This window comes from Pseudocercospora fijiensis (assembly GCF_000340215.1).
Source record: "Pseudocercospora fijiensis CIRAD86 unplaced genomic scaffold MYCFIscaffold_2, whole genome shotgun sequence".
In the NCBI taxonomy this organism is placed as follows: domain Eukaryota; kingdom Fungi; phylum Ascomycota; class Dothideomycetes; order Mycosphaerellales; family Mycosphaerellaceae; genus Pseudocercospora; species Pseudocercospora fijiensis.
The window spans coordinates 6,620,945-6,638,030 of record NW_006921533.1 but is presented as its reverse complement, the minus strand read 5'-3'; the positions used below and the strand labels follow the sequence as shown (position 1 = coordinate 6,638,030).

Genomic DNA, 17,086 nt, shown 5'->3' with positions numbered 1-17,086 from the left:
TCGCAGTCCGAAGAGTGAGAATGCCAAGACTTCCGCGGAGCCGTATACCGCAATTTAGCTACCTCTTGTATTATATCGCATTATCGCTATTTTAATAGTATAGCGCTAGTATAGGTATTGTTTATAATAACTAAGAAGTCGAAAAAAGTGCCGCCGATTTCTAAAGAAGCCTAAAAGGCGTAATAGTAATAGTACTAAAATACCTATAGATACTATCTCTAAAGCGACCTAGCTCTTTAGAGGCAATTTTACTATAAAAGATATCTATAATAAAATTAGAATCGCTATTTCGACGTTATATCGGTAGCGTATAAATACTATAGACCTATTTAACGAGTATTATTATCTAATTCGAGATAGGGCGGATATACCGAGGGCTCTAAAGCCTAAAATACAAAAAGCAAGCGATTAGGATAGATTTTAAACCTAAGTATACTAACTATTATAGTAGTTAGAAGAATACCTAGAAGACTAACTAGAAGCGTATCTAGAAGAGATATATCTCGGGTTGTTTAACTAGTTTAGTATCTAAGTCTATCCCTTAACGGTCTACTATACCCTTACTAGCGTTATAGGTATAAGGGTTAGTAGCTAAGTAGTAAGAATGTATACGAAACTTTAAACTAAACTAAAGGGAGTGCTAAATTAATATAGCTACTATTTATATAAGACGAACTATAAAGAAAGGAAGAAGGGTACCTTAGAGAGAGAGCCCCTTCCTTAGTATTCTGCCCTACGGCCGTCTAGCGCGTCCGACGCGCGAGCGTAAGTACGTATATCCTACTTGCTAGCTTCTTAGCAAACCTCTACCTTTAGGTCCTTCCTTACGCGCTAAGCGCGCGCGCGCGTATCCCGCTTGTCCGCTATCTCGTAGCGCCTTTGTCTCCTAGCTAACTTGCGTAGCGCGCGTATACGAACTCGTTTAACCGCTTTTAAGTAAATATGTTTCTCCTAGCTCTTTCCTACCTTCCGGTTCCTTCCTACTACTCGGATCTGTTCTACGACTCTATATATCTCGCTTGCTATCGTCCGTATATACGTACGCGTAGTTTAGTATAGTCCTATCGTTCGTATATTAATATATAACGTATTGTTCTGCTATATACGGCCTCCGCGGGAGTCCCTAAGATATTACGTTATACGGCTAAATAGGCGGCTAACTAGGCGACCTAGGCGACTTAGGCGACCTAGGCGACCTAGGCTAACTAGGCGACCTGCTTCGCTAGGGGCCCCTACTACTAAGGCAACTCAAATCCGATATTACTTTATAGTATAGCGGCTAGCTTATAGGACTTGTCGGTGCTTTCTAGGTAGCTACTATAATAGTAGCCCCTCCCTCGTTCTACGCAGAGTTCCTACGATACTTAGACCCCGTAGTAGTTCGGTTTGCGAACTATAGAACGTATATAGTTTAGTTTCTTAGCGGTACCCCTCCGGTTTGGTTCCGGTTTGGTTTTTTACCCCGCTAGTCTAAGCCGGTTTCCGAGGAAATCCGACTAAACTGCGACGACATGCGACGATATACGACGACCTCGGATCGGGTCCGGGGGCCCTATATTGCATACGCTACACGGTTGCATCTATGTTTTAGGCTGTTTAGACGTGTTCCGGCGTGTTTTAGGTCGGGTTTTTGTCTGTAGCCGGCACGTAGCCGGCAAACCGGTCCGTATACCGGTTTCTTAGCAAACTAAACTAAACTAAACTAGAATTTCGGCTTAGCAAACCAAACCAAACCAACCCGGACTACTGCGGGGTCTAACGACACTAAAGGAGGTCCGTATATAATAGGTACTAGTATTCTTATCCTAGTTCGGGTCGAAGACCTTAATCTAAATTCTATTCGTACGCTTCTCGGAGAAAATGTTCCGGAATAGCTCCTTCTATTATCGTATAGTCGGTGTAGTCTCGTAGGAATTCCTCGATTGCTTCGTAGGCGAAGATAGTATAGCGTAGAGGTTCCTAGGTCGTATCCTCGTCTAAGTACCCCTCCTATTATACCTCTCCCTACGGCCCGGGAGGGTTAGGATTTCCGAAATTTGTATTACTAAAGCTCTATCCGATAATCGCCCGTACTATACCTAAGGCAGATTCTAGCTCGTCTTCGGCCTAATCGGTAGCCTCGGTAGCTTCCGGTATCGGCGGAATGTCTTTAGGGTCTACGATTTCTCCGGCGGTTCTTAGGTTAATAACGTATTTAACCGGGTAAATGTTAAGATTTTCTAGGAGATCTAGTTCGTATACGTATATACCGACTTTCTTTATAATTCGGAAGGGTCCTAGATTTTTCTAGTCGAGCTTTTTCGAAGGTCGGTTAGTTCTAATATATCGTAAGTCGAGGTAGACGTAATCTCCGACCTAGTAATCTAGCGCGGCGCGTCTATGCTAATTAGCGTAGTACTCGTATACTTCTTAGGTATACCTTATCTTATCCTAGAGCTCTTAGTAGGTCTAGGCTATTTAAAGAGCGAAGGTATCGGCGTCTCTTTCCGGATCGTTTACTAGGGGCTCTAGTTCGATCTCTATTAGTTCTATACCGGTTCGGGGGTAAAATCTAGTAGAGGCGTAGAACGGCGTAGTCTAAGTTATAGCCGACTCCTAATTGTTAATAGCAAATTTAATAGAAGGCGTTAATCTTAGCTAGTCGTTTTAGTAGTAATTATAGAAGCACCTAATAATTTGCTCGATCTGCGCGTTAGCCCGTTCGGTTTACCCGTCGGTCTGCGGGTAGTAAGCCGTTAAAAGGCGCGCTTAAATTTTTAATCGTTCGTAGAGGCGCTTCTAGAAACGGGCAACGAAATTCGGGCCGCGATTAGATATAATTAATTTAGGTAGGCCTATATCTTTCTATACGTCCCGGTAGAAGACCTAAGCCGTATTCTTTACGGTTAAGCTACGGGTATTTAATACCTTCTTACGTTTCGTAAGGCGGCAAACTACGACTAGTATATTTTAAAACTAGAGGCCGTTAAAGTCGGATCCTTTCGGTAGGCCTATAATAAAATCTATTAAAATATATTACTATAGTCGTAGAGGGACTTTAAGAGGTTTTAGCAGCCCTTACGGCTTACGCGTATCTACTTTCGCTCTATAGTATACTACGTAGTTTTTAACGAATCGGTCGATATCTCGGTATAGATTAGGCTAGTAGTACTACTTCCGGAGCTAAGACAATATCTTAGCTCGACCGGGATATACTATTCCGAGAGGGTTATAAGCGGAACGTATAATCTAGTCGCGTAAATCTTCGAAATCCGGGACGTAGAGGGCATTTCTAAATGTTATACGGGGTGCTCGCGGTAGAGTTCTATAGAGCTCGTACTCCGAGAGAGAAACATTCTCGTATAACCGCTCCTCGTTCTATAAAGCTTAAATTAGACCTTTAGTAAAAGCGTCTTCGGCGTATACTATCGTAAGCTACTATTCGAGCTAGGTAGGTTCGAGGAGGTCCTATACTTCCTCTTCGCTTTCCTAGTCGCTATCTAAGCTTTCTAAACTCGTATCTTCGTTATCCGAGCTATCGTTATCTCCGAGAAAGGCGGGAGCGGCTATTAGTATAAAGGATACTATAAGAGGCTCTAGGCCGGTAAAGTCGTCTCCGAGGAGCTCGTATAGTTCCTAGCTAAGGTTGTACTCCTTAAGGATAGACTATTCTTTACGCTACGGACCTCGATCTAAAGGCGAGTCTCTATTACGCCTTATAAGTACGTCGGCCTATAAGTTTGCTTTGCCGGGCGTATACTAAATAACGAAGTTAAACTAGGAAAGAAACTTACTCTAGCGTACCTACCTACGGCTAAGGATTTTACTCTTAAGAAAGTAGATAAGGTTCTTATAATCCGAGCTAACCTAGATCGGTAACTTAGAACCTTCGAGTTCTAGACGCTATTCTTCGAAAGCCTTAACGATTGCGAGGAGCTCCTTATCGTAGATATCGTAATTATATTCCGCGGAGGACATTTTCTTAGAGAGGTAGGCTACGGGTAGCTACGCATCTTCCGGGGTCGTTCGTTAAAGGAGAATAGCGCTAGTTATACCGTCGGAAGTATCGGTTTCTAGGCGCGTTTCTTTATCGAAGTCGAAGTACTATAGGATCGGTACGGTCGTAAAACTTTACTATAACTAGTCGAAGGCTTCTTAATAGGCCGGTAACTATTTAAATTTAACGTCTTTCCGCGTAAGTGCCGTAAGTAGACGGGCGATTCCGCTAAAATTCCGTATAAATCTCCGGTAGAAGTTAGCAAAACCGAGGAAGCCCTAGACTTCTTTTACGTTTCGTAGTACTCCCTAGTTTAGAACGGCTTCGATCTTGCCGGGATCTATTCGAATACCTTCTAAAGAGACAATAAGGCCGAGGAATTTTACCTCTTACTTATAGAATTCGCACTTATCGATATCGATATATAGTCTAGCTTCTACGAGTTTCTAAAGTACCTTTTCGATATGTTCGTAGTATTCCGCTTTCGTTTTGCTATAAATTAGGATATTGTCTATATACGCCGAGACGAAGGCGTCTAGGAATTCTTTAAGCGTATCGTTAATATATAATTAGAACGTGCTAGGTCCGTTATAGAGCCCGAACGGCAAGACTAGGTATTTAAAAAGGCTATAACGGGTTCGGAAGGCTATTAACTATTCGTCTCCCTCGGTAATATAGATCGCGTTAAAGGCGGCGATTACGTCGAGCTTAGTAAACTAGCGAGCCTTCGAAAGGCGTTCGAGCGTTTCGTTTATAAGAGGGATTAGGTAGCGGTTCTTTTTCGTTAACGCGTTAAGGCCCCGGTAGTCTACGTAGAAACGGAGACCTCCGCCGGGTTTCCGGGCAAATATAACTAGTACGGCTGCTTCGGAGGAACTAGGGCGGATAAAGCTCTTTTATAGGTTATCTTACTTAAAGTGTGTAGTGTATATAGTATTACGTATATAATGCCTAAGGCTAAAACTGCGCACTTTATCTTTTAGGCTTCCTATAGATTAGCCCTCTTCTAAATACATTACAGTTTACATTAAGTAGTTATAAGCCCCCTGCGTTTCTAACGCATTCTATACGTATTCTAATAGTTACTCCGACTGCTACGTAGCTAGCGCTCGTTACTAAAAATTGCGCCGACACTATTATCGTCGCCGCTACCCTCGCTACCTTTCGAGTATTCTAGTAGGTACTAGTCCGACTCGAGTCGGTTATATAATAACAGTGTCGGCTGTCCGCTATATAATATAGGCGCGCCTGTCGGCGGCCTCTTAAGACAAGTCTATAGTCTCTTTCTATATTATCGCCGTCGCTGTCTGTAATAGCTCCCTCTACAACCTCTAACGCTTATATAAGCAACATCCCTAAGCTAAAGAATAAGGAGAATTATCTATTATAGTCTTATGCCGCTAAGGGTGCCCTTAAAGGCATACAGGTATAGCGCTATGTCTAGGGGACCCGCCTAAAGCCTAATATTAAGTTATCTTCTAAAACTTAGTTAGATTTTAAAGACCGATAAGATAAATAGGAAGCAAAAGATTAATTAGCGCGTACGTGGATCTTTACTAACTATGTCGCCGAGGTTTAATAGTCGTTGCTTAGTCTCGCTATATCGTAGGAAGTATAGACTTACCTATATAAGAAATATACTAGTAAAGGTAGGTCTACTAAATTTATACTCTACTAGGAATATATTACCCTTCGGTATAATAGCAAGGACATTAAGAAGTTCTATAATAAGTACAAGAAGAAGCTTAGTGCCTTAAAGGATACTAAATTAGCTATTAGCTAATACTAGGCTGTCTATATATTTATTATATAGATCTCTCTATTCTACGAAGCTTTCGTATAGATACGCCGAAAGTAGATGCGCGCCTCCGAATACACTATTAACGATAATACACTTAACAACATTATTAGCGCGTTGCTTAATAAGAATGTAGCTTAATTAAACTAGGCCTAATATAATAGCTTCTTTAGTCTTTAGCGCTAACTATAATAGTAAGGTAGTAATAGTAATAACAATAACGGTCGAGGTAACTCGAACCGTAGCGGTCGTAGTAGCCGCGGAAACAGCAACAATAGTCGTAGCCGTAGTAGAAACAACTAGAATAGTCAAAATCGCGAGAAGTGCTCCTACTATTAAGGCACTTACCCTTCCGACCGCTGCTATACTAAGTATTCTTATCTAAAGGAGGAAGACCGTCTTCGTCGCGAGAAGCAAAAGGCTAAGAAGAAGTAACAATAGACGTTAACTGCTTAGCAGCAATAGCAGCCGTCTAGTTAGGGTAGTTAAAATAGTGCTTAGGGGCTGTATACGGCTAATGCTACCCCGGGGGTGTTATTAGACCTAAGCTACAATTACGCCTTTATAGCTACGGTTACTATAAGCGACCTAGTTTCTACGGCTCTTACTGCTAGCACTCGTACTACTAATTAGGTTGTCGACTTAGGTACTAGTATATATATAGTTAACGACCCTTTATTGCTTATTAAATACAAAGGCTGTTACATTCCTATCCGGTTTAGTAGCAATACGAAGCACGCTACGATAGTTAGTATAGCTTAGACTAAGGTTGTTAATAAGCGTAGTGTAAGCAGTATAAAGCTGTCTAATATACTATATGTTCTAGGTCTAGTAGCTAACCTCCTATCTACTAAGAAGCTTGCCGACAAGGGCTGTTTCTATCGGAACGATAAGCGCGTACTATTTACTATTGTTAATAGCTCGGAGGTCACTATTGCTTAGATATACCGAAAGAATAGTCTCCCCTATCTGCATATACTAACCTCCGGACTAGATAGCTAAGTTATTGCGCTTCTGTCGAAGAAGGGGGTGCTAACAGGTACGATAGATAAATAGCATCTGCGATATAGCTATATCTATTACCGCAAGCTATTACGAATAGAAGCTAAGGGCTAGATTGTTATTACTAGTACTAAGAAGGACTTCCGCAACTGTATTGCCTATCGCATAGCTATATCATACAAGGAATACAATCGGCTGCCGCGCGTACGACTATCTACGATCTATTACATTGTCTATATAGATGTAGTTACTATTACTAACCCTAGTCTGTTATAGGAACGCTACTTTACGCTATTTACATACGCTAAGTTAGGCTATCGTTACGAGTATACTAGCCTACTTAAGTTAGGGGCTGCAGTAGCTATTAAGGATTATCGTATATATATCCGTATATAGACTAGTTACTTAATCCTAATCTACCGCCTCGATAGAGGGGGTAAATACGGCGGAAATTAGCTGTTAAATTAGGCTCGAGACGAGGGCATTGTACTACAAGTTACTATACCTCATTCTTTAACTTAGAATAGCCTTGCTAAGGTTAGCAATTATATCGTATATACGACTGCGAGAAAGATAATACTACACGCTAACCTTCCGAAGTCTCTATAGCTATATACTATTGCCTCCGCTATATAGGTCCTTAATATTACGCTAACCGCTAACGGAGGAAGCCTATACACTATTGTAGCTAAGGAGCTTAATTAGTTACGAATACAGCTACGCCTATAGCACCTTCGAGCTTATAGCTGTACTACAGTTGCCTACGATTACAGTATAGCTCGTAGAAAGAAGATAGATAGCAGAGGCCTAGTTAGCAAGCTAGTTAGCTATGCTAAGGGCTCTGTAGACTCTAGAAAGTATATAATTTACCTGCCTAATTAATATAAAGTTATCGCTTCTAAGGACGTTTAGTTTGTTAAGTTAGGGGGTAACCTCCTGCTTCTAGATAGCATAAAGCTATATACTAACACTAACGACTTGTCTGAAAACGAGTTTGTTACCCTTAAGTCTATTATACCGGCTTTGTTTAATTCTATAAGCAACGAGGCTCCGTCGCCTACCGAGGCTGCTAGTATAGTCTAGCGGCTTCCGGCTTAGCAAGAAGAACAGCCTATAGAAGAACTAGCTTAGGAGGTAGCTAATAAAGTCGCTAATCTATTGCCGCTCGAGGATAACCTGCCGGCTATTTAACCTCTATTAAGTAATAAGGATAGTTTCTAATCCGCTAAGGAACAGCCTATATATAATCTATAGGCTAAGAAGGGTAAGCCTAGTTAGTTGCCTAAGTTTGAGCGGCTAACCGAGACTAGTAGTCGTTCTATACGCAAGACACGAAGCAATAAGAGCGCTCGTAAACTATTGCGTAGCTATCTGGCTAATGCTAGTATTAAGCGCTCTACGCGCCGCAATATAGCTAATATGCCTATAGCCTATATAAAGGGCTTTATAGCTGCCTGCTACGTTGCTAAGCAGAACCCGAATGAGGAGGCTATTCTAATTCCAAAGAGCTTTAAGGCTATAAAGGAGTTACTATACTAGCTACAATAGAAGGAGGCCTATAAAGCTAAATACAAGTTATTAATAGACAACTATATATAGGTATACGTTTCTCGGCTAGAAGTACCTAGAGGTCGCAAGGTTGTCCGTAGCCGATAGGTATTTACTATTAAGCGTAACGCTAATAGCAAGGTAAGCCGGTTTAAGGCTCGATAGGTTGTCCGTAGCTTTATACAGGTTAAAGGATAGGACTATAATGAAACCTATGCGGCTGTCGCTAAGCTATCTACGCTACAAGCACTGTTTAGCCTAATTGCTTATTACGACCTAGAGGCTAAGCAATATAACATCCTAACAGCCTTCCTTAATGCGCTTATCGGTAATAAGCATAAGATCTACGTTAAGCAGCTACATAGCTTTAAAGACCGTAGCGGCAAGAATATAGTCTGTCTGTTACTAAAGGCACTATATAGTCTAAAGCAGTTACTAATGCTGTAGTACGAAGAGCTTCGAAAGTACCTAAAGAGCCTAGACTTTGTGCTAATAATAGCTAATATATGTGTGTTCAAACACGTTGTTAGCGGCTCTATTATTGTTATCTATATCGACGACATAATTATTATCGCCTACACTCTATTAGCACTAGAGGTAGTAGCTTAGTTACTAAAGGACCGTTTTAGTATACGAGAGCTAGGCGACCTGCACTACTATCTTAGTATGCGGATCATTCGTAACCGCGATTAGCGTACTATTTACGTCGTTCAAGATGCCTATTTAAATAGGCTTAGTAAGAAGTATAGCATATAGGGCCGAGTAGCTCCTGCTATACTAATAGCACCTCGATACGTTAAGATATCGATTTAGCGTGCACCTAAGGGCTATACTGCTAGCGCTGCCTTTAAGACTTAGTATTAGGAAGGTGTTAGTAAAGCGCTATAGCTAGCTATAATTATACGACCTAATGCTTGCTATACTGTAGGCCTACTATTACGATACATTTCTAACCCGACTAAGGAGCACTATACCGCGCTTCTTTGGCTTATTAAGTACCTAGTTAGCACTCTAAGCCGTAGCTTATACTTCCGAGGTACATAGAATAAGAACGAGCTTAACTTTGTTAGGTACTATAACGCTTCCTAGGCTAATAATCCGATTACTCGTCGCTCTATAGGAGGCTTCTACTTTACTATTGCCGGCGGACCTCTATTATATAAGTCCGGCCGTTAGACGCTTGTTACACTATCGTCTATAGAAGCCGAGTATATTTAGTTAACAACTGGTGCGAAGGAGGCTATTGCACTAGCTCGGTTGTTAAAGGAAATTAGTTATAAGGGCTATATTCTTCTAGTTACGCTCTACGAGGACAATCAGTCCGCTATCGCTATTACTAAGTCTACTATTAATAGCCGCACAAAGCATATAGATGCTCGTGTCTACTATATTCGAGAGAAGATTGCTAATAGTACTATTGTCGTCTAATAGGTTAGTATATATAATTAGATAGCCGATAGCTTTACTAAGCCGCTTAACAAGATTAAGCACGGCCGCTTTATTAAACAACTAAACCTAGTAGATTACAAGGCCGCTATTAAGAGCGCCGCTTAGCCTGCTGCTAAGTACTAAAAGGATGGTTTTATTATACTAGCTCGACATGTTTGTTTGTTTGTTAGATTGCTTTGTTATAATAGCCTAAAAGTAGTCTAGTTGTTTGCTTTGTTACAATAGCCTAAAAGTGGTCTAGTTGTTTCTACACCTAACACCCCTTTGTTTGCTTTGCTTGTTTAGCTATATGCACGCGATAAGGGGGTAACTTGAAGTATATAGTGTATATAGTATTACGTGCATAATGCCTAAGGCTAAAACTGCGCACTTTATCTTTCGGGCTTCCTATAGATTAGCCCTCTTCTAAATATATCACAGTTTATATTAAGTATCTTCTAGGTATTTCTTTAGTACGAGGAGCTTATCTCGAGACATCGAGTAGAGAGGGCCGTACGGCGGCGGCTTGCCGTCGATTAGTTCGATTTTGTAGTCGATACCTAGCCGGTATAGTAGTAGAATGTCGGCGTTCTTCTTCGAAAACTAGTAGAGTCGGTACTAATACTCCTTCGGTAGTTTCGTTCTTAGATCCGTTAGTTCTTCGTCGAACTTTCGGATAGCCTTCTTAACATCCTATATTGTTATAGCGAAGATCTAAGTACGTTTGTCGCGGGCAAGACGCGAGAAGGCAGCCGCGCTAATAGCGAATACGGTACGATCTCGGGGAGTATCGGAGGTAGAACTAGATTCGTTAAAGTAGTACTTAGCGTAATACTTGCTCGTAAAGGATAGAGATTCGGAGGCCTAGTCGATAACCGGGTTATACTTTTTAAGCTAAGGAAGACTAAGAATAACGGGGTAAGTCTTCGGGAGTTTCGTAAGGAAAAATATAATATATTCGGTATACAGGCCGATAGTAATAGATAAGTAGTAGATCTAGGTTACCTTACTAGCGGCCGCGGTCGTACTGTTAAACATTTCTAACTCCCGAGCGTACGTAAGGTCTTAGAACGTTAAGCCGAGCTCTCTCGTATAGTCGTAATCTATAAACGAGTAGCTAGTTACGCCGTTATTAATAAGAGCTATAGTTTTTAATAATTTCTTTTAATTTCCTATAAATGTTTCTACTACGAAAGGCTAGCAGAGTCTAAGTACTCGAAATAGCTATAGCGAGTATAGAAGGCTGTTTTCTATTCATCGCCTTTACGAATGTAGATGCGATAGTATGCATCCTTAATATCTAATACAGTATAGTAGTAAGCGCTAGAAAGGCGGTCGAGGGTCTTATTAATAAGCGGGAGTAGACAGCGGTCTTTAATAGTAATAGCATTAAGCCTACGATAATTAACATATAGGCGTAGGCTACTATCCTTCTTTAGTACGAATAGGATAGGTATACTAGTAGGACTATTACTATACCGAATACGACTATTAGCTAGGTTTTCTTCTAGGTACTTACGTAATATAGCAAGCTTGCGCTTACCAAGGTTATAGAGTAGTCTAAAAGGAACCTCTTTGCCCTCTATAATATCAATCTTATAATCCGTCTCTTTAAATATAGGCAATGTCGATACTAGGTAGTGTTTAAACACATTAATATAGGTCTCTCGAATAGGCTCTAGTATACGAGCAAGCTAATTAGGGTCTATACTATTAGAGGGCACAGGTTCTTCGTTATTACTACTAAGCAGGTCGGTAGTCGGGTTAGCTAAGGCGGAGGCTAGTATTAGGTTGCTAATAAACAAGACCCTAATATTATTAGGGCACTCGCTAACATTAATATTATTAATATCCTCTTTCCTAGCGATTCTAAATCGCTACTTCTAGAGGCCTAGGTCTATAGCTATAGCGTAGTACTTAAGAATAGGGTTGCTAATAATAATATCGGATAGGAGGCTGTCTATGTCTACTACGTAGGTAGTAAAGTCTAGTAGGCGCTTATTACCGAGGTCGTCCCTTAGAACTATAGGAATATAGCAGGCTCTATAGGTTAAGTGCCGAGCGTTATTAAACTAAGTAAGGGTTAGCATGTTAGTTCTAGGCAATTGTCGGAGGTCTAATTGCTTAGCTAGGCGGTAATTGATAAGGGCACTAACTAAATTTCCTAGATCTAGTATAACCCTAGTTTAATAGTTAGTTCTATACGTATCCTATATAAGACAGGTACGTATAATAGCTAGCATAATGTCGATAGTTTTACGCCGCACAAGGCTAACAGTTAGTACGACGCCTAATCTTTTTTCGAAGGTTAGCCTATAGGGGTAGCGTTAGCCGCTAAGAGGTGCTTTCGGTATTTAGCGGAAGCACGATTAATTCGGGCCTAGTCCTTAGGTTTGTCGTATTAGCCTAGTAGATAGCTAGTGCTATTACAATTAAAGCACTTTAATCCGGTTAGTAGACTGCCGTAGCTATTATTATTATTAGTAGAGCGGTTAGTATTGTAGGGATACGAGCCCCTTCTACGGCCCCTATCGCGGCCTCCTCTATATAGCCGCCGGCTACGGCCTCTTCTACGGTCGCTATTACTGTTCCTATTATTAGTATTGTTGTCTTAGTAGGAACCTTAGTTTCCTCTGTAGCTACGATTGCTACGGTTAGTACTAGCTAGTCGGATCCTCGATTCTAATCGTTATTAAAGCTAGATAGCTCGTTCGGCTATTTCTACTTCGACTATAAATTAAATACGTATTAGATTAGCCTATTCGAATATACGGCGACGGTCTAATTCGAGAATAAGCTCCTACCTAAGCTTAGGGCGTATTTCCGAGATCTATATAGAATTAGTCTTAGCCGGAAGGTTATTCTTAAGGGTCTTTAAATAGGCCTTAAATAAGCGAGCCGATTAATTAGTCTTCTATTTAGCTCGAAGATATAGGTCCTAAGTATATTATTGCCTTAGTATAGGGTTTCTAAGGGTGTCTAGCATAATAGTTTTGTAGGTCTGCTACTAAATAGCGGTCTAGTTGTCGAGGGAGTCGAAATAGTTATCCTATATACGCTTTAGGTCGCTATTAATATACTATATAGCGTGTACGACTAAGGAATAATCGTCTAGTAGCGCTCTTAGTGCATTACGCTAGTTGAGTTTACAGTTACGAATATAGTCGTTATACTGCTTTCGACTAGAGCTATTAAATATAGTGCAGTCCTTAAGTTTAGCATCCTTCTTTTAGATAGGTAGTAAAGAAGGTCCTACTATTAGTTTAGTAGTAGTTATTAGGGCTTCCTAAAGGCGATAGAGCTCGAGGAGGTTATCCTTTAGCTATTATTCTTAACGTAGGGTAGTAAGCCTGTTTTAAGTAGCTTCTTAAAGTCTCCCTAATAGTTAAGGCCTAAAGGCTAGTTAGCTATATCGTCGATTAATAATATTGTTAAGAATGTCGTTAATAGGCAATTCCGGATTATTACCTAGAATTATAGGTTCTTCTTTAGTAGGCTCTTCGGTAGGCTCTTTAGTAGGAGGCACTTTAGTAGGTGCTCTAGTAGGCACTTTAGTAGGCACTGTGCTACTAGCGTTGTTATTGCTAGCGCTACTAGCGGCGCCGCGATTGTTGTTTCGTAATAAGCCGGCTATTATAATAAGGGGTAGCACTAATAATATATTATAGCCCCTTATAGTACGGATATAGCGGAATTAGCGAGTATCGGCCTAATGTGCTTAACTTAGTATAATAGGCCGTATAGAAGGCCTTGCTTAATAATTAGTACAGTTGTTTTAATAGAGTAGTACGTATAGGTCCCGTTCTTCGGGCGTAATATAGTTAAATTGATAGTTTCCGTAGCTATACCGCTAAAAGCTTAAAATAAGGACTATCTAGCTACTAGCCTTAAAGGGTAGATCGAATACTATATAAGAAGGGTTATATTAGCAGGTAGATAGGGTAGTAGTAGGTATAAGTAGTATTCGATAGAGAACTAGGAGGAGAAGGAGGAAGGCAGACTAGTTAGCCTAACGCTAAGCGCTAAGCCCTGCCTAAGGCACTAAGACCCTAGCTTTACTCGGCCTAATTACATGCTAGTTACGTATAGCCCCTTTAGCCCTAACACCTTTAAAGAAGCGTAACTCCTTCTAATTCTTTATCGATAGTATATAGATCTAATTGCAATTATATCGCTCTTTTATAAAGTACTCTTCTATCTTTATAAGCTACTTATAATCTTCCTCTTTTAGCTACTATTCTAGCTGCTTTTCTACCTACTTAAAGAACTGTCTAAGAAGGCTTCTTAGCGGTATTCCGAGTATTATAGTAACCCTTATAGGAGGTAGAGATTCTTACGAAGAACGAGATACTTCTTCGATAATAGAAGAGGTTAACTTATTAGCTAAGCTAGTAGCTAGAGTCTAGGCTATCTCGAGAAGCTTTAAGTAATTAATAGCGGCCTATTAGATAGAAGCTAGTATAGAGCGAGAACGATAAGGAGTCTAGTTATAATATAGGTTAGATAAGTAGGTAGATAGTATAGTCTAAAAGCGTATAGTATTCGATAGGGTCTATAAAGAAGGAAAAGGAAAGTTAGGAAGTTAGGCTAATGCTAGGCGCTAAGCCCTGCCTAAGGTACTAAGACCCTAGCTTTACCTAGCTAGTTATATATCTTTTATACCCTCTAATATTCGGGTAGTAACTAGATAATAAGAGATATACTACTTATAGCGGTATAGGGATACTATTTAGGTCCTATAAGAGTAAAAGAGGAGCAATCTACCTAGTAAACTATATAGATACGTGCTCCGATTACGCTTTCCTTAGTATGCTTACGTATTCTGTAAAACCTAGTAAGATCTAAGCGGTCTAGTTAGTTAGATACGCTTTATATAAGTCCCGAGTACTATAGTACGATTAAGCGAGATAGCGGACGGGGGTAATCCCTAAAAACGGGATCTAACTGTTTGAAGCTAGCGTACTACCCAAAGGAATTATCCGCATCTTTAAAAAGTCCACGTCTAACGTTTTCAAGCTAGCTGCCGTTTACGGGGATCACCCCCGTCCGCCATCTCGCTTAATCGCACTGTACAGTACAGTACAGTATGGCAGGCAGTGTATGCAGCCCGGCCACTGCAACCAGCGAGTTCCAATTGTCCTGCGCTTTCCGCAAGCGATGTCGATATCGATCAACAGGAGAGGCTGTTGCGAGCGAGCCATGGGCGCCAATGGCAGCCAAGCCAAAGCACATGCATCCACTCCAACCACTCCCACTTCGCATTTCGCTATACGCCACTTCTAGCCAAGCAGTGCACTTCGCATCTCACCCAGCTGCTGCCTTCGATCGTGGACACGATGCTCTTTCCACCTTCGCCCACGCGGAGCGAGTGCGACTCGCTGTATGGCATCGATGACCTGGACGCCTTCCTCGACGCTCAAGGCAAGCTCTCCCGCTTTCCCACTCCTCCGCCCGTGAACAAGGACGCCATCATCATCCTCGAGACAGAAGAGCGTTCACATCCATCCCGCGAATATCGTGCTGACGACAACATGGACTACCATTCTCACGTCGTCCATCTATTCCGACAACAAGCCATAACGAGCGGCGATCCGGATCAGGACGACGACCTGTTGCTCCTGGAGTCGCTGTCGAAGGTGCAGCTGCCCTTCGAGATGCTTCAGCTGGCCCTCAGCATTCTAACTCTCCTCCGAAACCGTAAGTCACGTTCGCAAGAGCAGCAATGTCCTCGTCGGAGCTGTTCGCATGTTGGAAAGGCACTGACCGTCTATCCAGGAGACGAGAAGCACCTGCTGCCGCCCGACACTTCCAGAACCGCATGGCCCCTCTACGTCCTTGCTGCTTGCATGCTTGCTGCGGATTACCTTGATGATACGCCACGCAGTCTCATCTGGTGGCGCTACCACTTCTGCGGCGACCACGTGGGGCTCGACACGCTCAATGGATCCAAGCTCGAGCTCTTGAAATGTCTCGATTGGACTCTGCACCTCTGCGCCTCCGACCACGCCATGGAGTCCGCACGCATGAGGCTCTCGGCCCAGCCTGCACAGGAACACCACGTTTGGGCCAAGTATGCACTCCCTCAAGGTCATGAATATGGCCCGTTCCATCGACGAATCGATTCGGGTGTCGACGGCTTGACCGCGCAGCTCGAGCACCCCCAAATCAAATGAGAGAGCATTACACGATTGCTGAAGCTGGGCCGGCCACATGTCAATCACTTTCCAGCAGAAGAGCTGTACGCCCTTACGAGCGTCTATTTATGTACGAATCATTGCACACTGCAGGGAGTAAGGACGAGAGCGAAGGCGTTTAGACGGGAATAGAGGGAGTCGACGACACATCTTCAAAAGATACCCATCCGCATCACTCACTGTACATACATCCATAATTAGAAACCCACAAGGCTTTTTTTTCTCTGCACCAACCATTTCGATGCCTACCTTACACACACCCCACACAATCCTCATCCACAGAATTAAACCACTTCCTCTCCCCCAACCCCTCACCCACCATTTCCATCCCATTCATACGATCCGGCTCCAACTCCAACACAACCACATCATTCACCCCCTCCTCCTCCTCTTTCAACAACGTCCCAGGCAAATACAAAGATTGCTGAGGTCCGACAGTCCAATATCGACCAAGATTAAACCCGTTGACAAAAACTTGTCCTTTGACTGCCGAAGGGAGGGAGAGATACGTATCCAGCGCCGCGGGAGATGATGAATATGACTTTGGGGTGCTGAAGGTGCCGTGGTAGAAACGGGGTTCGGAGGAAGTCGTGACGACGTCCTCGTCCTCTGAATACGAAGGTGAAGGAAGCTCTTTCAAAGGAATCGTATACACCTTCCAATTCTCCAGAACTTGCCCCCCACCACCACCCCCCACCGTGACGTTCCCCACGATCCCTTTCTCCGGCTGTCTCAGACGATCTTCGTAGGAATTCCCCCGCGAGTAGTAATCCACTCGTCCGAGATTCTCCACGAGCAACGCCAATTCATCTCCGATTTTCAAGTCGATGCTGATGTTGGGGGGGTGTTGGTATTGGCTGTCGAGGACACCGATTCGGGCCCGGTTTTTGTAAATGAGGACGCGGTCACGGGGGCGGTCGCCGGGGTGGATGATGCCTGAATGGGCGCCGGTCGAGGTGTGGGTGTAGAGGATGAAGCCGTAGCCTTGGTGGAGAGATTCCATGGGGACGGGGTAAGGGGAGATGTGGGGGGTTGAGGAGTGGGAGAGGGAGTGAAGAGGGAGTGTACGGTTGAGAGTAATTTGGGGTCCTCTAGGTCGCCTCAGCATCAGCTGCCTCCGCGTCCGCACCTTCGGCTTTT

The 17,086-nt window shown here is 42.5% G+C and overlaps 2 protein-coding genes across 2 annotated transcripts; one reads left to right on the top strand and one right to left on the bottom strand.

Annotated features, from left to right (window-relative positions):
- Positions 1 to 15,088: 15,088 nt before the first annotated feature.
- Positions 15,089 to 15,925, top strand: MYCFIDRAFT_194716 (uncharacterized protein; the record flags this gene model as incomplete). The annotated part of the gene is made up of 2 exons (XM_007925723.1): positions 15,089 to 15,449; positions 15,528 to 15,925. The coding sequence occupies 2 exons, from the start codon at positions 15,089 to 15,091 to the stop codon at positions 15,923 to 15,925; spliced, it is 759 nt and encodes a 252-aa protein (XP_007923914.1).
- A 173-nt stretch (positions 15,926 to 16,098) lies between these two features.
- Positions 16,099 to 17,054, bottom strand: MYCFIDRAFT_172444 (uncharacterized protein; the record flags this gene model as incomplete). The annotated part of the gene is made up of 3 exons (XM_007925722.1): positions 16,099 to 16,121; positions 16,156 to 16,195; positions 16,227 to 17,054. 3 exons carry the CDS (start codon positions 17,052 to 17,054, stop codon positions 16,099 to 16,101), a joined length of 891 nt encoding a protein of 296 aa, XP_007923913.1.
- Between the last annotated feature and the right edge of the window lie 32 nt (positions 17,055 to 17,086).